This window comes from Barbus barbus (genome assembly GCF_936440315.1).
Source record: "Barbus barbus genome assembly, chromosome: 42".
NCBI lineage: Eukaryota > Metazoa > Chordata > Actinopteri > Cypriniformes > Cyprinidae > Barbus > Barbus barbus.
In genome coordinates, this window is record NC_136720.1 from 22728927 (window position 1) to 22749308 (window position 20382).

The following is a 20382-nucleotide window of genomic DNA, read 5'->3' on the forward strand; positions in this document are numbered from 1 at the left end:
CGCTCCAAATAGTTAAAAATAAAACACAATGCTTTATAATTACTATATTTTAACTGTCATATACATGTCATAGTCAAGTTGTATTGTCTTGTGTCATATGAAACAGTGGGTTTCACCTGTACCTTCACGTTTTTTCTGTCATTCTCTCTTTCTCTTCCACGGTTAGATTTCCCTTAGTTTCTTCCCCTGGGCTTCTTTACTCTGCTCTCTCTTCTGCTCTCTCTCTCTCTGCTGAAGATCAGGTATGCATACATCCCTCCCCTCCAAGCATGCTCCACTGCCATAAGGACACTGGCATCCCTTTTGTCATTTCTCTCAGATTGACGTGCGTGCATGTGTGTGTGTGTGTTTACATGAGTTGAGTAGTTCAGGGCCATCTCACAACTGATATTACACCCCTTCCCCTCCTGCAGGACCTGAAACCGGGCGACGTGACCAGCAAACGCAATCTATGGGAAAACAAAGGGTCCTCTGCTACCAAGGTAACCAAACATAATTTTTTCCCACTCAACCCGACTCGCTCTCTCTCTCTCTTAGTTATTTATACACATAACATTTTTCATATGCCCCTGGAGAATGAATTAATAAAGCACTTATTTGTCCAAACAACAGGCTGTTTTTTTTACAGCCCTTCAGGCATGCCATTAGGCCTTTGGAGTTACAGTCATAACACCCACTCTAGCATGATATCTGCAGTATAATCGCGGAGAATAATATTGCCATAACATTGCCTGTGTGTTTTGTGTTTTAAGCCGTCCCCTTGCTAATTGTCTACAGATCTGACCACCTTGAGGAGGTAAATGTTACTCTATTGCACAGGAATGCACAGTGTTTGATGAGCCACAATTCATGCATTTATCACGGATGGCTTAGGAACTGCCTTTTTTTTCCACAGAGCTTCTCTCACACTTTCGCTCACTACCACGAGAGCAGGCAATTGGTTTGCAGGAAGAAAGTGCTTTAAAATCACCAGGAGTAACTCTTATTGACTTTTCATTAAGCTCCGCCCACCTTAGCTTCCATTGCTCGCTCAGACAAGCAGTATAATGTATCTAATAGGAGATTTTCAGGAAACAGTACAATGTACATTTTTGTACAACATTTTTGTAATGTACATTACAAAATGTACAACAGTGAATTTTTCAGTACAATGTCCTCATGAAGTGGAAAAGTGTGACATTGTGAAACATCTTGTATATGCAGTTTTGCAAGTGAAAACCTTAAAGAAATTATTCAATTATTCAGTAATGTGATCAGAAACGTCTCAGTTACACATGTAACCCTCGTTCCCTGAAGGACAGAATGGAGACGTCACGTCGGATGACCGTCGAAATTGAGATCTCGCCAGAGAGACCAATCCACTTTGAGTGTAACTAAACAAGCCAATGGACATTGGAATGCGATCATTGCATCCAGCTGCCGCTGATCACAGCGTGAGTATAAAAATCAGCAGTTGCACCGCATTAATTCATGCTTTCGCTGAGGAGCCGAGCCAGTGACCCGGCAGCTCAGTGGTGGTACAGCGACTGTGGTGACGGGACGTGAAGTCTCCGTTCCCTCCTTCAGGGAACGAGGGTTACATGCGTAACCGAGACGTTCCCTTTCAGTCGGTCACTCCGCGTCACGTGTATTTTTATTAAATTAAAATAATAATTAATAAATATTATTATAATTTATAATGTAATAAATATTATTATAATTATATAATTTAAATGTAATAAAAATGTAAAATTCCATTTAAGACTATCCAGACATACCGGACTTCCATAGTTAAAAATGGATTCCATCATTAAAAATGTGCAAAAGCTTGTCGGAATGATCAGCAGGGCAGAGCTTAGCGAAGGATCAGTTTCACCTTCTCTCTTCCATTCTCTCTTTTTCCCGTCACACATGGGTTTAATACCCATAACCCCTTAACAAAGGACTGCCTATTGTGAGAAGATCTATTTTAACACCAGCATGGGATCCAGTTGACCAAACATGGCGGTTATGCACACACACACAGACGCTCACGGGCTATGAACACAAACCAATTCGAGTCGATCCCATCGTCTGAACCGGAAAAGGAATTCCCACGAGCCCTGGCCTTCATATTTTTATATCCACAGATCAAACAGAAAATAATGGTAGTCATTCGGAGCGGGCGGCTCTATCTTTGGATCAGGCACAATAGAATTCACTGCTGGACTGTCAGCGAGGCGTCAAGATCAGGCCAAGGCCGCGGTTAGCCACAGACTGCAGTTTTGGCCCCCAGCGCTTAAAGGACTGGTAAATGGTGACGTAAAGAGCCTAATGAAGAGAAATCTGTGGTCATAACCGCACTGATGTTAGCAAAACCAGCAGTGCTGTTTGGTCAGGAGTGGAAGGAATGAGGGTTTCACTTGTATGTGAATCTGGAAAAAGAGCGCTGTATGAAACCATGCTAAGCATGTTCCTGTCATTGTACACGCAGCATGTCGGCCACAAGCGCTTTCACTGATGACTTTTTGGAGCACACAGGCACAAAATAAGTAAAATGTAAAATAAAATGTGAAGGCGTAAGTGGAATAGCAGACGCATGGGCTGGGCAGGGCTCAGCCACACTGATTAGCACATTATATTGTATTTATGTTAATCTTATTCTTTCGCTCTCTGTTTTTGTTTCTCTTTCTCCCGTTTTCCATCTCTCTTTTTGATTTAAACCTCACCCAGGTCACAAACAGAGGAGAGACCAAATCCGTCACCAATGGTAAGTGACAACAAGATAAAATGTATTTGTGTAAAACCAATTTCATTCGAAAAGTTATGTCAAATTAAAACTGTTGCATGATGCAATACAGTCACGGGCAGTTAGAATGTATTTGATGCTTCATATACTTTTATGACAAGTAAGGATTTGGACCAATAAGATTTCAAAGTGGACGGGGCTATCAAGTGATTTGTGATTTCTGCTGGACTTAAAGAGTTCTAAATCCATTTTAATTCATCCTTCTACAAATTAAGGCCTAAAAAGGTCTTAAATCAGAGAGAAAGTCCTCAATTCATAAAGTCATGGCATTAAATGTTGCATGCACAGCAGAAAATTATATCTTCCTCTGTATTTTTGTTTTGTTTTCCAGTACAAATGTCTAAATATTGTTCAATCAAGATACATTTAGATGCAAATTGAACAGATGAAGTCCTGTTTTCTGAGAAATTGAACGACACTGAGTTATTCCTTAAAACAAGAACAAACACCTGTCCACTGGTTATGAAAAACTAGCTTCTCAAGTAAATGCATCTCGATTTAAAACTATTTATTAATACACATTGGAAAATAAGAATGATGAAAACCTTTTATTTTTTTCAATTGAAGCCAAGCGATTATCAAAATGTCCTAGTGGATTGTTTGGATAAAGATTCTGATTTATCTGAAAGAGCTTTTAGGTTTTAGACGGCGAAAAAAAGTCCAAAGCTTGCTTGGTTAGGACACTTTGTAAGTTTTATTGTGCATGTGTGTTTGCATTATAGCCTATACATCTATCTGTGTCCCTGAGGTCAAAATTAAGTCCCGCTGTGAAGGATAGTTTCCGCCATATTGCTCAACACCCACAATCCACTCTGCCAGGAGTCCCTGCCAGTGATAAATCATCGCTGTAGGCACGTCGTTCACTGGCTGCAGTGTTTTAAAATGCCTCTTTGGCATTGTTTTCTATTTTGAATAGCGGCCATTTGTTCCTCTAGATGAGGACGCGGTGGCCTTCGGGTGTGCCAAGCGGTTTTTGGGTAATGTGCGACAGGTTGTTGCTTTGGCCTGGCCTGACGTGGCCGTCCCCCTCCCCGCTCTGCTCGTCTCAGTATCAAGCCGTGGTTTCTGGGCGTCTGTCAGTGCCAGCAGGGCTAAAGCTGCATGTTTGTCACATTACTGCATGGGGCGGTAGAAGATTAGCGCGCCCACATGCCGTATGGAGATGTCATGAAAACTTAAATCCTTCCAACCACTTAAAAATGGTCCGACACCGCACATTTAAGAGATTCTTTGAGCTTTTTTTAGCTCTGGAGCATGAAAAATAAAAGGGTGTAGATCACAAATACATATAGTTAAGTGCACAAAGATTTGTAATTGTCTCAGATTCTTGCCTTAATGAGGAATGTAACAAACACATGTGATTTAACCCTTTTAAAGGGAGAAAATAAGACAATCATGTTTAAACTAGTTTTGTATGTACTTTAATATTTAGTAAATTTGGGTAGAATTTGACCTACTTATTTTACTGGTTTTGAACAAGGCTGCATTTGTTTAATCTAAAAATGCAGTAAAAACTAAAAAAATAAATTTTAAATGCAATTTAGATTTTTTTTCTATTTTACTATATATTAAAATGTCATTTATTCCTGTGATCAAATCAGAATTTTCAGCATCACTACTCCAATCCTTCAGAAATAATTCTAATATGCTGATTTCCTGCTCAAGAAACTTACATTATTGTGTTGTGCTGCTTAATATTTTGTGAAGACCATGCTACTTATTTTTTCAGTATTCTTTGATGAATAAAATGTTGAAAACGATTTTGTGAATTCAAAGTTTTTTATTTCAAATCTCTATTCTAATGTATTAATTCATGCATAGTCCTGCATATTGCATATTCAGTTTGCATTCCATTTTAATTTCTCTTTTGTCTTTTAACAGGAATGGGCCATTAATCTTTCAAAGACGCCAGAGAGGCAGGGACCAAGAGAATGCACAACATTCCTTTTTTTTTTTTTTTTACTTTTATTAATACCAAAAAAAAAAAATACAAGCATTTTATACTGCCAGGAAAATCAATGTGAGTAGACACAGTATAAAAGATAGAAAAATTAAAAATATATATATTATCACTGTATTCACAGGTCACCGTCTTGCACCATCATAACATAAACGCAATGCCTTTGCATGTAACTTCTGTTAAACTGAAATCAAGGCTGTGAAAACAAGTGACAAAGTAATTTGTTTAGATTATATAACAGCAGCCAACTCAAAACATTACGAGATTCCTTGAAAAGGAGGACGAGGAGTTGCATTCTTTTGTCAAATCACATTCATTTTAAACATGTTAGTTACCCTTCTCACCTGTTAATTTATAACTAAAGCAAAGCTTCACCTTGCATTTCATGCCTGTTCGCCAGTTCCAGACCAAATATGAGCACCCGTAGTGTAGCTGTATTTTGTACTTTTTGTCGTAACGACACTTTTTTTTTTTTTTTTTTTTTTATAAAAATTGTCTTATAATATATGTTAGCACATAGTTTAAGTTTTTGTAATTAACTATATATTGTACTGCTTGAAAAAAAAAATGGTCTTTGCTTTTGCTCTCAATATTATTTTATATCAAAGCAAGTTTTAATTCAGAAAAAGTCCATTATAGTCATACCGTTAACATTATTACATTATCTTTGGCTTTTTTACTCTTGGAAACACTGGTCTGAAGTTGTTTGTGACCATCTTTTTTAAGTGTTAATCATGTGGAATAATCGGTATTGGGTAAAAAAAACTGTTCAACTCGAAAGAAAGGGAACATGCACTTTTTGGCTTAAATCACATATTTGATGAGTACATTTCACAGTTTTTGCATATAATGCAAGGCCTTGGTTAATCCAACGAGAAGGACAGTCAATTCATGTTTATTGTTCAAGTGTTTCATTTTCTACTTTCTGTTGCAATCAATAAATTGCAACGCGGATGTCGTCGGCTTTCAATACAGTGTTAGTTGGAAGAACATTAGTAATGCCGTCATTTAAATGCGTATCATTTCTGACATCTTTTGTCAGACAAAGAATATCCAGTTCTGCCGCCGTAGCTTATCGCTAATATCTCTAAATGTTCAAAGTTCCTGTATTCTGCTTGTATTTTTTGACAATCAAGTTTTTTACTATTTGTTTCAGAGTAACACTATGCAAGTCGCACCACCTTTAATTGCAATTACCTTGTTACAAATAAGACTGTTTGTAGCCAATAGTTCCATACAGAGCAAATGTTTCAACTTGTATCATTGTCTCAGTGACCACAATAAAGAGACCAATGAAAAACAGCTGTGATTGTGTGCTTCTCAATACACCAGCAGTCATATATCACATAACTGGCATGCTTCGCTCCCTCTAACAATAGGCTCAGCTCTGGCAGCCAATCAGAGCAAAGCAGTGAGGCCACATGATCTGGCAGGTCTGTATTAGGTGTGTTTTAGGTTAGTTTGAAACTGTCTGCTGCCCGGACCCTCGAGATAAGACCCCATCTCTCATTCTTCCTGGTGATATCTCAGGTAAGAGGCTTCAGATTTAGTTATTGGATCCAGCTGACAGTTTCTACTGTCTAAAACTAAAATCAAGAATTGCATGCCTACCGGATTAAATTGATTGTGGGAAGTTTCCCATAATGTGTGAATCAGGCCTGAGGATCCTTCATTTGCATTCTTTGCATGGCGTAGTCTGTGCAATCATCAATGCAATGCTCATCTTGTTCGCCAGAGGGACTGGTGGTTTGCATGCTTTGGGTTTTTGCCTTAATGCAGCTTAATACAGACTATCAATGGCAACATTCCTGCCACCGTCCGCCTGTGATTTTCCAGCCTTTCGAATGGAGTACAACTGGCCTTCGATTATTAATGTAAAATTCACATAACTCCAAAGTGAGACGTTAATCTGCTGCAAAGACTTGATGGATTTGGTCAGAGACGCTGCGCTCAGAACTCTGGCTGCTGCTGCCTGCTCTCATTATCACAAGGACTCGATTCAAAATCAACCTTTATCCAAGATGATCTCTTTGCGAAGAGCCATTAGTTTGATTGCCATCGGACAAGATAGGCTGAAGACCCCAACAGCTATAGCGCTGCAAATATTGAGTGAAAATAAGATGATAAAAACGTTTCATTTAGATGACCTCCTGACCTTTGGACTTTCAGCAACTAGTCTGAATTTTGATACTTCAATACAATGAAAAATAAAATGTAGGATTTACTTAAACAATTTTCACTCAGAAATTGATCGTACATTTCACAAATAATTACAAAGAAATGACAAGTAACACTGATACAAATGTGAAATGTTTAAGTAAATAAGACTGAATAGACTGAATCTTTATTTACAACTTCAAAAAATCATTTTTTTTTCAGTGTATGATTTCATTAAAGCAAATATCAAACCAAAGTGGTGTTAAATGTTGCAGAAGAAAATTTTTAGGCTTTGTTTTTTGCAATCATTGCCAATCAGCTAGTGTTTTATTTGTTTTAAGGTCCGTTTTCCTTAAATTTACACCAGTGTCATTCAATATGTTACCTGTCAACACACTAAGAACAAAATGGTGTGGAAACAATTGTTAGTCAATTTCATGGTTACAAAGAAATAAAGTAACACATTGAATTAAACATTACATTTTTGAAGTAGAAAAGCTTAAATAGTAGTTTCTTGTCAAATTAACTACAGTAATCGTTTTTATTTATATCTTTGAAAAAAACATAATTTTACAGTTCATGTTCCACTTTTTGTCTCAATTGTGAACATTTGTTATAGAAATACATTTTGTTAAAAACTAAACATCAAAAACTTTTTTGTTACATTTCAAAATAGTCAAAAGTACTTGATATAAGCCTAATACAATGACATTCACATATTTTTAATTGTGAGTTAGGTCTATACAATGTAAAAAAAAAAAATACTGCAGTATATTTTGCAAGAAATACTGTTTCAGTCTTTCTGCTTCAAAATTTCATGTTTAATTTAATGCGTAACATTTGGACATTTGTAATTATTTTTTTAATTTGTAACTGGACATTTGTAATTATTAGTGAAATTTACAAGCAATTTTTGAGTGATTTTTCTCTCTCTCTTTCTGTGTACTTTTTGGGATGATTATATCATCGTATTGAGTTGCATTAAAACTAACTGGGTCTTTAACGCCATTAGAAGCTGTGGAACAATGCCCTGCACAAACAATGTGCTTCAAAAATAGATGCCAAGGACACACACACTCTTGATTTACACAGAGAATGAATGGCAGGCCTGGATGAGACACCTGTTCCACACCATAGTTTATTACAAGCAAAAATAGCCTCCTGCACTCATTCATCACATGTTTTATAGTGTGATTTATAGTCTTCAGGACAGTGATGCTGCTTTTTCAAAGCTTGTTAAACACGGCTGTTACTATGAATCCTTGTTATGGTCCAACAATGCTGAACATAAAGATTATTGTTCTCTGGGATCAGTTTAAAGTTTAAAGCGGATTTGTTCTGCTGTTAATACATGCTGAAATAAACTGAAATTGAATGAACTCATTAGATGTGAACATTAGAACTCATTTATAACTTAAACACATATACTTTATCAGAAATCAACTATGGCTGACACAGAAGAAGTCTTGGAGGAGGAAGTTCAGTACGTATGAACTCATTACTATTTAAAATTTATTTGTATTCCAAATGGAATACTGAATACTGCAATGTATAGACTATTTAAACTTAAAAATAAAGGTTCTTTATTGGAATCTATAGCCGCTGCCCCACTGTCAGGCCGAACAGTTCTGAAAATGGTTCAAATGTCCAGTTTTCTTGTTGTGATGATTAGAACACTCTTTAAAGGTTCCTAAAACTTTCTAACAGTGTTCTACTAATTGTATTTTCAACAAAATAAAGCAGTATTTGAATGTTTATTTTTAATATTCTAAGAACGTTTTCTCTCTCAACACCGAGATTGTTCAAGTACAAATAACGTCATTAGGACGTTCCGAGAACGTGGACCTTGGAACGTTTTCTCTTATTGTTATAAGAACATACAGTATATCAGTAATGTTACAAGAGTGTCCCAGGTGCATTAATTTAAGAACGTTTTGTCTTAACATTTCTACAACTTAAAAAATGTTGTAAGAACATTCCCTATAGGGTGACAGATTTGTTTCTGAGAGTGTAACTGTTTTATGTACCAACACTTAAATTGAATATCTAACTCAATGTCAACTGTTTATGCCTTTCTTTTCCTCTTTTCACCATGTAATAGGGAAGGTAAGCCAGTATGAGTTGAGTATCTGCTTAAAGCATCACATTATCCATATTCATGTGCTAATCACTTATGTCCTCATGGAAATGGAGGCTGGTCCAGAGGAAGTTCTGCATGCTTGTTGTGCTATTTTAGACTGTGATCGTTTAACTTCAGAATAGCTTTTGTCCTCGGCATCATGTCCAGTGGAGTTGAGTTACTCAAGTACTAATATCAATATGTGCAGAGGGACATATTAATATCAAGTATGTCCTGCCCATGTCTGTTTCCTCTCGTCTCAGTCCCTTTATTCAGTCCATGACAGTAAATCTAATATTTTGTTGCTTGTCTGGTGTAGTAAATATAATTATGTAAAAATGACATTCAATTCATTTAACGCGTCATTTGGTCCTTGTGATCACACGCAAATTGCATTAGATTCTGAATATGAACTTTCTTAATGTCATTTACAAGCTGTTGGTTGGATCTCAATGTTCTGACAAAGGTTAAAGATGATCTGTTGACTTGATTCAGCATCTTGATCATGCAAATATTCCTCTTATGCTTCTGAATGTATTTGCTACTAATGGTTATTATGTTCACACTGTAGTGGAGGAAACCGAAGAGGAAGGTAAAACAGTGTTTGCCGTGTGTTGTGTGATTAACTGTAAAAAAAAAAAAAATTATTAAATTAGATTTAGATCATATTGATACTACATGTGAACTAAACCCATTTAAAAGATCAGTTTCTTCTTCTTTTATAGACTAGAGTCTATGCATGCAGATATTTCAGTTTATTTTCACAGTTAATTCATTCACTTACTTATCCTCGTTTATGCAATTATTTATTTCTTCCTTCTTTCTTTCATTTATTATATCATTCCTCCTCCTGAAGTGGAAGGTAAATTTTTCACTACATGACTTGCAATAATTGTATTCAGTATTTATGCACCCATTATTTCATTGTTCACTCACTTTTTAATTGTATTAGTGATATAATATTACACCATATTATGAAAGGCCATTTCCACCACAGAATAAAAAAAAAAAAAAAAAAGGTAATTGTGAAATTTTCTCACAATTCGGACTTTGTTTCTACTTTATTTCTTAAAGCTGCAGTCCGTAACTTTTTTTGGTTAAAAATAATCAGAAATCAATATTTGAGCAAGTACATAACCAGCCAGTGTTCAAAACTATCGCCTTACTTTAGCCTGATTCACAACGGTTAGTTTATAATAATGTTTTCTAATTTGAGTAGTACGGGTAGGTTTTAACGGGAAATTCGAGCATGGGACTGCGTCATTACGTCACGTCTGTAAACATAAAGTTGTCCTGGTTAGTAGGCTATTGCACGTGACTGAGGATCCTGCAGGTGTCAGATCGTTTATAGCCTTTTCTCACAGCAGCTAGAATAATTAAATGTATAATTTTGATGGCGGATTGTAATCCAGAAAGGATTGTGTGTTTATGAAACACATGTGAATGAAATTAAATTATATTCCAGTTTTAAATGCTTCTGATTACAGATAGCCTGGGATTACACAAGATTTGTTTTTTTAAAGAAAACCAGTTTGATGGGAGCATAGTTTGCTTTTTGGGTTAAAATAATTTAATAATATGAAATTCGAATGGCATAATAATTAGATTTACAGTACAGAAATTGACATCTACACGCTAATACACACTATACTCATAGTCACGCAATGCTGATGTTGTTAACAATTTGAGAATAAAGTATAACAATAATAATACTTTGCACAGTTTGATGTGATATGAGCTAACCGATCTTTAGATTTAATCACCATTGGTAGCGTGATTTATTGTAATGCTTTTTTCCTCAGTTGGTCAGAACAAACGTGGCAGACTTGTTACTTGTTCAGATGGCAATATACGGTGAAAATTCTTATTTGGGTCATATTTCCAAGACATAGGCTAGAATCTGTGATTGCGAAGTACTGTAAAAATCCACACCGGTGCAGTGACTGACAACTACACATTCACCTCAAAACATTAGATTCATCTGCTGAAGCCATGTCAACTCACAACTCCACACAAGCAAGATAATTCCACAAGCAGCTGCAATTCCAGGTTTTCAAACAGAGATGGCGACAAAGAGGCAAAACTTACGGACTGCAGCTTTAAGAAGTCAAAATTGCAAGACATATAAACCCAGAATAGTTTACAAATTATGATTCACGTTTCAGTTTTTTAATAACGAGAAAAAAAAATCTGAATTACAAGATATGAACTCATCATTGTGAGGAATTTCGAGATAAAAACTCACAATTACTTTTTTTTAACCCTGTGGCAGAAACAAGCTTCCATATTTTGCAACTTCAGCAGTATTTTGAGTAAATTCACCTTTTTTAATAATTAAAAAAGTTCATTATAAACTTGCACCATATTAAAAACACATTGCATTACACTCATTTACTGTATCCATATTAATCGTTTCTCTTCAATAGTGCCACCTCCATCAGAGGAAGGTAAATCATCAGTCTGACCTTTATTTTGTGGTGATTTTCTGTACATGTAAGTTGTCACCATCACCAGTGCAAGGTGTTTAATATTTCATGTTATATTTTCTATATATGTTATATTAGAACCAGCCCCTGAGGAGGAAGGTAATCATTCCCTCATTGATTTGTAATTCAGTTAAATGTTTTATGATTTAAAAATATATATATATATCATAGGTACAATATCTTTAAAACATTGCATCAACACATTTTTATTTGCATGATAGCAAATTTCTCAATTTTAGTTCGTATCATTTGACCTGCATTCAGGCAACTCAAGTTCATTATGAACAAACGTGGCATTCAGTTACAAATTTTTAACTTCAATTCAGTTGCTATGTCATAAACTGAATTTTAATTTCTCCAAATTCCGTGTATTTTATCCAAAAAAAAAAATACATAAAAGAATATCTGTTCCTGATTGCCAGGACTTATGTTATGGTATGTTTAGAATTTCTCAAGCTACAGTCTTTATAAACTAACTATTGTGCTGTTCTTATAATAGAGCCTGTGGAAGTAGAAGGTAATTATTTCAGTTCTAATCATTTATATGTACAATTGTCTGTAAATCTCCGTTCTTTTTAACCACTTATAACTATCCCATATCTGAACAGAGGAGCCAGAACCTGAACCACAAGGTAAAGCTCCTCAGGTTTATATTCATTCATAGAATATAGATTATGAACAAATCATTTAGCAAGATATTCAGGTTCTCATTCTTGGCAGCTGATTTTGCAATATGGATCAATAGGCTGTTTAGTGTAAGAAAGGCCAAAATAGTTTGTGTCCAATGATGGACGGCTCATTTTCTTTGTTAATGAATTCAAAATGTGATGATCTAAATCAAATGTTTACCATCACTGCAACTGCATGATGTGTCATTGTGAAGGCTGGAGGACAGCAACTGTGTACAAAAGTTTGTATTTCATGATGCAATATATCAGCTAATTTCGAAAGCATGTGTGATGATTGTTGCTGTCAGAACATTGGGTCGTCACATTCAGCCGGGCATTTGTTTCAAAATCAGAACTTTTAACTAGTTCTGGATAGTTTTGTATTTCCAAATATTGTTGGTTTTTCATTGGAACACGTAAAATGTGTTTATACAAGTAGTCTTAATGTGAAATTGTGTCTGTCCATCTGTCTTCATCTAACAGAAGCTCCAGTGGAGGAGGAGGCCACAGGTAACCGCTCCTTAAATCGCACACATACAGTTTGACTGATTCTCTCGGAGTCTGTAACGTAACGTAAGATGATGTATTTTGTCAATTTGAATCCCCAGATGAGACAAAACCAAAGCCAAAGTATGTCCTACACTGATATCTTTCTTTTCTCATATTTATATCCATGTTCATATGAGAAGACGGCAAACCGTCAGTATTCATGACAAACAATTATTTTGCAGATTCATGCAAAATATCACTGCTCCAAAGATACCTGAAGGAGATAAGGTGGACTTTGATGTGAGTTTGGATTTGAATTACATCAGTTCCTATAGTCGCTTCAGAGTTTTGGAATGGTACACTAGCTTCTTGCTTTATACTACATTGAATGTTGTAAACCTGCACAATATGAATAATAAATATTTTCAACAGCATATGCTATATTATTCTGTATTTTTCACATGACTTTATTGTGTGTTTAATTCTGTAAGAATTGCATTTTGAATCCAATCTAATATATATATATATTTATATATATATATGAAGAAAACCTCGAAGGGATAGTTCACCCAAAAATTTTAATTATGTCATTTACTCATCCTCCACTTGTTTCAAACCTATATGAGTTTCTTTCTTCTTCTGAACACAAAAGAAGATATTTTGAAGAATGTTGGTAACCAAAATGTTGACGGTAGCCATTGACTTCCATAGTATTTTTTTCCATACTAAGGAACTCAATGGCCATCGTCAACTGTTTGGTTACCAACGTTCTTCAAAGGTGAGTAAATGATGTCAGAATTTTCTATTTTGGATGGACTATCCCTTTAAATTCTGACAGTCTGGTCAAGTAGCTAATATTAAAAATGTAGATGTATACTATTTCTATTACATTCATCATGGATGGTCAGTTTGAGCCCATTGTAAGATACAGTCCTCAGAATTGAAAATTAAACTAAGAGACAAGTTATAAAAATTAAAGGGATAGTTCACCCAAAACTGAAAATTCTGTCATTAATTACTCACCTTCATGTCGTTTCAAACCCGTTCATCTTCGGAACACAAATTAAGATTTTTTTAATGAAATCTGAGAGCTCTCTGATCCTCCATAGACAACAAGGGTCCTTACATGATCAAGGTCCAGAAAAGGAGATCGGTAAAATAATCCATGTGACATCACCTTCACCAGGTTCAACCATAATTTTACGAAGCTACAAGAATACTTTGTGTGCGCAAAAGAAAAACAAAAAGACTTTATTCAAATTCGTCTCCTCCGCGTCACCCTAGCGCCATTTTGGAGAATATCCGCTGGATGGAAACTACGTACGCTCTTCTGTGTTAGCCGCATACCGGATGCGCTTTTGTCGTTCAAATCAAAGCGTAAATATATGTAAAAGACATATCCGCGCGGTACAGCTGACACAGAGGAGCGTACGCAGTTTCCGTCCAGTAGATATAATCCAAATTGGTGCTACGCTGACGTAGAGGAGACGAACTGTTGAAGAAAGTCGTTAATTTTGTTTTCTTTGCATACAAAAAGTATTCTCTTAGCTTCGTAAAATTATGTTTGAAGCCCTGATGTCACATGGATTATTTTACCGATCTCTTTGCTACGTTTCTGGACCTTGATCGTGTAAGGACCCTTGCTGTCTATGGAGGGTCAGAGAGCTCTCAGATTCCATCAAAAATATCTTAATTTGTGTTCTAAAGATGAACGGAGGTCTCACGGGTTTGAAACGACATGAGGGTGAGTAATTAATGACAGAATTTTCATTTTTGGGTGAACTAACCCTTTAAATTTTAAACACATTTTTCAGTTGGATTCATTTGAATGGCGCAAATTGAACAAAGAACTGTAGAGCTTTACACGTGCCCAACGTTTCCACCATTTCAGTCTTTTCAGAGTAAAAACAAGCACCGTGTTGAATACCACACATTTATGCCTGGTCTTCTACAATTTATCAAATATGGATGCTATACGTTCTCAAGAGCTGAATGTTAGTGTAAACATTGCATTACATGTATATGTAACAGGACATCCACAGAAAGCGTCAGGAGAAGGATTTATCTGAGCTTCAGTCTCTGATCGAGGCTCATTTCATCCAGAGGAAGAACGATGAAGAGGAGCTGATCGCTCTGGTCAACAGAATCGTAAGTCCAGGAAGAACTGATCTAATCCAGAACAGGGTTAAACAGCTTTAAGTGCTAAATATCGTTGAGTCTTGACTTGTAATTGGCAGTGTTGTATCTGTGCAGGAGAAGCGGCGCACCGAGAGAGCGGAGCAGCAGAGAATCCGTACGGAGAAGGACAAGGAGAGACAAGCCCGTCTGGCCGTGAGTGTCACACGCTTCAGCCAATAGGAAGCAGCCGTTTACCTCCATAACTCTGAATAGAAATTTAGTGAACACTCTTTCCATCATCCCTCATCAGGAAGAAAAGGAGAGAAGAGAGCAAGAGGAACAGAGGAAGAAGCAAGATGAAGATGCCAAGAAGAAGAAAGTGCTTACCAACAAGACACACCAGTACGGAGGAATCCAGCAGAAGGTTTGAATTAAGAGATTTCAAGCAAACTAGAAATGTATATTATTATTATTATATCATCATGCATTAGGAAATACATTTTCTTTTATAAAACTACTGCAACAGTACCAAGTAAAAGTGAATCAAACACCATCAATCTTGTCTTGCAGGGCGAGGGCCGCAAGGGGGCCAAGAAACAGACGGAGAGAGAGAAGAAGAAGAAGATCCTGGCAGACAGAAGGAAGCCACTCAACGTCGATCACCTGTCTGAAGATAAACTGAAGTAAGTCACTGCTGAACATGATCTCATCACAGTCAGATCAGCTGGTAGAATGGCCACTGACGAAGCTTCTGATTGGTTCTCACAGAGAGAAGGCCAGTGAGCTCTGGCAGTGGATGATGCAGCTGGAGGCCGAGAAGTTCGACCTCAGTGAGAAACTGAAGAGACAGAAATATGATGTAAGTGATGACATACAAAAAAACCCAGCAAAATTGCAGATTTGAATCACTGTTAATATTAATTTTGTACATTGCTTTTTTTGTTACAAACAACTATTTTCTTTTGCTCTATGGCCTTAATTTCAAGAAAAATTGTTTATGTCGGTATCAGCTGTCGACATATTTTAAGCACGAGTCTACAAAGTAGATTCTAAAATGTTTAAAACATTTAAGTTTGACAAGACGTAAATCACTTTAAGTCAACATGAAATTAACTTAATTTACTTTTTCTAATACCCTTTTTGGTAACACTTTATTTTAAGGTGTCCATAATACAGAGTAATTACCAAGTTAAGTACTTAGTAGTAGCCAGTGTTCTTACATAAAACAAAATGTACTTACCATATAATTAAGTTATGGATCAGCCAGTACTTAAAGTTTGTAATTATGTAGATGTAATAGGCAGCTACTGTTACACATATGTAACAGACCGAGTCTGTTACACGGCTACTTATGTAACCAAAAGATTGTTACATATGTGTTGCAGACTTTATACAACGTAATTATAAACGAAAGTGCACAGACATAAGCTACTTAAAATAAAGTGTATCAAGATTGTACTTAAGTGTACTTCATGTGTATCTATACTGTACATCTTATCCAGCTGCACCTTAGTTTGATTTAACCCACCGGTACACAGCTAAAATACATGTAATACCTTTCTAATTACATTACAATTACATAATATTACACAGGCATACGCTACTTAAAATAAAGTGTATCAAGACTTATTACTTAAGTGTACAAGTAGCTGTGTAACAGACTCTGCCTGTTACATATGTGTAACAGTAGCTGCCTATTACATCTACATAATTACAAACTGTAAGTCCATAACTTACATGGTAAGTACAACGGCTACTACTAAGTACTTAATTAGGTAATTACTCTGTATTATGACACCTTAAAATAAAGTGTTACCCTTTTTTTGTGTTGTTGTGCACAATAAATTGGTTTTCCACCTAAAAACATCTAAGATGTCATATAGAAATCACTTTTTTTAACATAATCCCAATAAATACTTTTTTGTAAGGTAAAAGTCCTACCTTTTTTTTCTTGTTAAATATCTATTTTACTCTGAAATATGTCATATGGTGCTTTCAAGTCATGTCAGAAAGATTGTATTTACGAGTTAAACGCATGAATATCACCACAAAATCATAAATACGAGTGAAATTTTGGATTTTCTTTAAGAAAATATTTTTTTCTCTTACAGAGATTAATAGTTGAGAAAACATGTCAGATGCAATGGATGCAGTGTCTGTATTAATGGTAAATTTGTTCAAATTAATTCAAATATTATTTTATAATTTATTAAATTACACATAAGTTACAATAAAACTAATTTGCATGTACCAAATATCATTGTATTATACAATCACGATAAAATACACCTTCTTAAATATGATAAAAACATAAAGGGAAAAAAAACACCCAATGTGCATTCTTTATTAATAATTGTATATATGTAATGTTAAAAAATGTTGTTGAATTTTATGCAGAAAAGGTACATCATCAGCCTGCTCCATCCAAATTTATTTGAAAACACCTGACGACGTAGTTACAACTCCATAAATACAAACTTCCCGGGAGGACTTGAACGCACCAATATATTAAAATTACTGAAGTAAAATAATTTGCGAATATTTCACGTTGACTTTAAAAAGACAGTCAAATAGTTCCCACTTGGGCGCAGTGAAAACAGGCATACATGGCCTGCCTGTCTAAAACTGTGACTTGCTTCCAGATGAATGTTCTCCAGACCCGAATCAATGAACAACAAAAGTTGTAAGTAACCGGCTGTGAGGGTGGCCACCTTACTTGCTGTGGAGCCTGCTGTCAGTAACCGTTGTTCAGATTTGTGTCGGGTCTGGGCTCTCGATCAGCCAAAGGGAGGCTGTAATCAGACAGCGGACATCTGTGAACCCACAGGTTTCCCCATCAGCTGGTCATGTTGAAATTGTCTTTTGTGCTTAGCAAGGCTTCCGTATGTGTCCCTTACAGGTCACTCAGCTACTGGCTAGAGTCAGAGATCACCAGAGGTAAGTACCCTGAGCCACACTGGTTACTTTCCCCTGGTTTCAACGAGATCTGGGTGAGAGGAAGGAAGCAGAGGAAGTGTTTCTGTTGAGCAGACCAAGACCAAGCCGTTTTGGTTTGATCTGCTCAACAGACCCTCCTTTCAGATCCCAGGCCCGATGAAACTGCACGATCTTGACCGGAGCGAGGTTGGAGCATGTGATCCAGCGTCAAACGGGGAAACGTTTAGGATTTTTACACTCTATCCTAATAGGATCAGTTCAAGTGGCTCCTTCAGTACTTTATTGTCATTGCCAACACATACAATAAGTGAATTTGTCCACATAAACTGACAGAAACATTCATATATGCAGATAAATACATGTGAATTATTAGAAATGTTCACCCAAAAATCCAAGATGTAGATGAGTTTGTTTCTTCATCAGAACAGATTTGGACAAATGTTGCATTACATCACTTGCTCACCAATGGATCCTCTGCAGTGAATGGGTGCATCTAGATGAATGTGTTTCTTACAAACGCTGCTTTTCACCTCTCAAAATAATAACTGATGGACTGGAGTCATGTGGATTATTATGATGTTTTATCAGCTGTTTGCAGGGCTCGAATTGAGGGGTGATGGCATTTCTCCGGTCGAAAAAAAATCCACTCTGTAAAACCACCATCCCCTTTGGATTATTAATTTTGTTTATTACGTAAAATTTATCATGCACATGAAATGTTCTCTACTTACGATCATTTACGAACTAATTAACGCCGATTGGCCAAACAGAATGTGGTACTATAACAAGCTGCACACAAGCAGAAGCAATTTCTTCATTTTTCGATTAAAATTAGCCACACCATCCCCCCTGAAATTGTTTTACAATTCGACCACTGGCTGTTTGGACTAAATTTCTCCAAATCTGTTCTCATGAAGAAACAAACTCATCTATATCTTGGAAGGCGAGTAAATTTTCATCAAATTTTTGGGTGAACTATTCCTTTAATATATTGATTGGACATAGATGAGAGAGACTCCAGTAAAACGGTAAGTTCAAAATGAATATTTTGCCTCTGGAGATGGAATCTGTAGGCTGAACGAGAGGGTAAGAAAGTCATTAGGCCAAAACAAGACTGAAACATGGACTGCATGCGAATGAGTGATGCTTTTTTCTTGCATGTGTTTGAAATGTGTCTCTTCTAATCTTGTTAACTGCTATTCTGATAACGTCTTTTTTATTTTTTTCCACTTATTTTAAAATGTGTAAGGACAGGAATCATTTTTGATTTATGGCTGTTGTTTTAATTAATATTCATGGGTTTGCTGATGAATATTAATTAGGGTATGCTCAGATAAATAGTCTGTGATCTGAGATCAAGTCTGTAATTTGCTAATTTGCAAGTAAAAACTTAAATACATTTTGATTAGAAATAAAATGTGCAAAATCATTTAAATAATTTCAATAGCATAATGTCATGCTCTAATTTAGTAGATCAATGGACTGATGAAAGGATCAACAATTGGTTTGATGATCATTTTTCTCTTTTCAGTGCCAAAGGTCGTGGCAAGGGCAAGGTTGGTGGCAGGCTGAGGTAAACGTGCATCGAATTGAGGCACCGCAGAGATCCAGAGGACTTTGTCCCCTTCTTCACATATGCATTTATAGTCATTATAAAACCATTGTTCTGTTTGATTGCACATGTAGAGACAGTAAAGTGACATGTCCTGTTTTAGTTCTGCTTTTTTTGTCTTAGACACACAAGTATTCTGCAGTCATCAATAAACTATATCATTCATTTTATCCCTGCAACATTAAAAGAGTCAAACTGCCTACAAAGTGTCCTGGTGACTCTTTCTCACATACTTATCCATTATTTTCCAAAACCAGTTTTTTAATCACTATTCCCACATATGCAAATGTAATTCATAAGCATTGCAAAGGAAAAGGGTGCAGAGCCAATATAATTTTAATAATAAACATATTATGAAACCAATGAAAGTCATAAGTATAGAAAGAGGACCTGAATAAAACAAACAAAAAGCATTCACTGAATGTATTGTATTTCTTGAAAAATGCATATTGATCAATATAAACTTTACTATAATACTGCTACACTATACTATACTATACTATACTATACTATACTATACTATACTATACTATAATACTATAGTTACTATAGCAGCGTAATTCATAGAAATCACAGGCAGGTGCAACCCATTTAAGTTGAATAGACATGATTTGAAGTGGTGCAATTCACCAAAATCACCACAGGACGGCATAACACGTTTATGTTAATTAGAGTGTCAATGCCAAATGCGACCACCGGAGGGCTAGTGTCTTCCCCCATAAAACCTCACGATAAACAGAGATTATTGGGCAGCTTTCTTAAAAGTGAGTTGGGATTGTTTTTCTGTGCTGAAAATTAGAATCTTAAATCTATAAACAAAACAAGTTCAGCTAGAATATGGGCCAAAACAATAACCCCAAATGAATCCAGCTAAACACCCTAGGCTCTGTAGCTCGGGCAGGGGCGTAACCATCATTTCAAAAGTGGGGGGGACGGAATGTCTAGTGTTATACCTGTTCACTTTCAGTCGCTCACGTTCGACGTAACGTCGACGTGACGACGTAATTGGGATCACTCCAGAGAGCCCTATCAACTTCGAGTATCTACAGAACAAGCCAATGAATGTTGG

At 36.1% G+C, this 20382-nt stretch overlaps 2 protein-coding genes across 2 annotated transcripts in view; both read left to right on the plus strand.

The window, feature by feature from the left end:
* The window catches only part of cald1a (caldesmon 1a), a 67866-nt gene extending 62627 nt beyond the window's left edge, over window positions 1–5239 (plus strand). The window contains 5 exon segments of the mRNA XM_079403830.1: window positions 167–183; window positions 185–242; window positions 414–482; window positions 2692–2728; window positions 4649–5239. Of these exon segments, the coding sequence (XP_079259956.1) occupies window positions 167–183; window positions 185–242; window positions 414–482; window positions 2692–2728; window positions 4649–4662 (195 nt within the window). The 3' untranslated portion in view covers window positions 4663–5239.
* A 6532-nt stretch (window positions 5240–11771) lies between these two features.
* LOC306861527 (troponin T, cardiac muscle isoforms-like) lies at window positions 11772–19514 on the plus strand. Its single transcript, XM_079403831.1, has 11 exons — window positions 11772–12121; window positions 12641–12667; window positions 12766–12787; window positions 12889–12946; window positions 14678–14794; window positions 14900–14977; window positions 15075–15188; window positions 15335–15447; window positions 15533–15623; window positions 17664–17701; window positions 19233–19514. The coding sequence occupies exons 4-11, from the start codon at window positions 12893–12895 to the stop codon at window positions 19276–19278; spliced, it is 651 nt and encodes a 216-aa protein (XP_079259957.1). The 5' UTR covers window positions 11772–12121; window positions 12641–12667; window positions 12766–12787; window positions 12889–12892; the 3' UTR covers window positions 19279–19514.
* The last annotated feature ends 868 nt before the right edge of the window (window positions 19515–20382 follow it).

What these genes read in the sequence shown, in the direction of transcription:
- LOC306861527 (XM_079403831.1), top strand. Translation starts at nt 12,893, where the DNA reads ATGCAAAATATCACTGCTCCAAAGATACCTGAAGGAGATAAGGTGGAC. An exon ending in TCGCTCTGGTCAACAGAATC is followed by an intron (nt 14,795 to 14,899) that starts GTAAGTCCAGGA and finishes GTATCTGTGCAG; the next exon opens with GAGAAGCGGCGCACCGAGAG. An exon ending in AGAGACAAGCCCGTCTGGCC is followed by an intron (nt 14,978 to 15,074) that starts GTGAGTGTCACA and finishes ATCCCTCATCAG; the next exon opens with GAAGAAAAGGAGAGAAGAGA.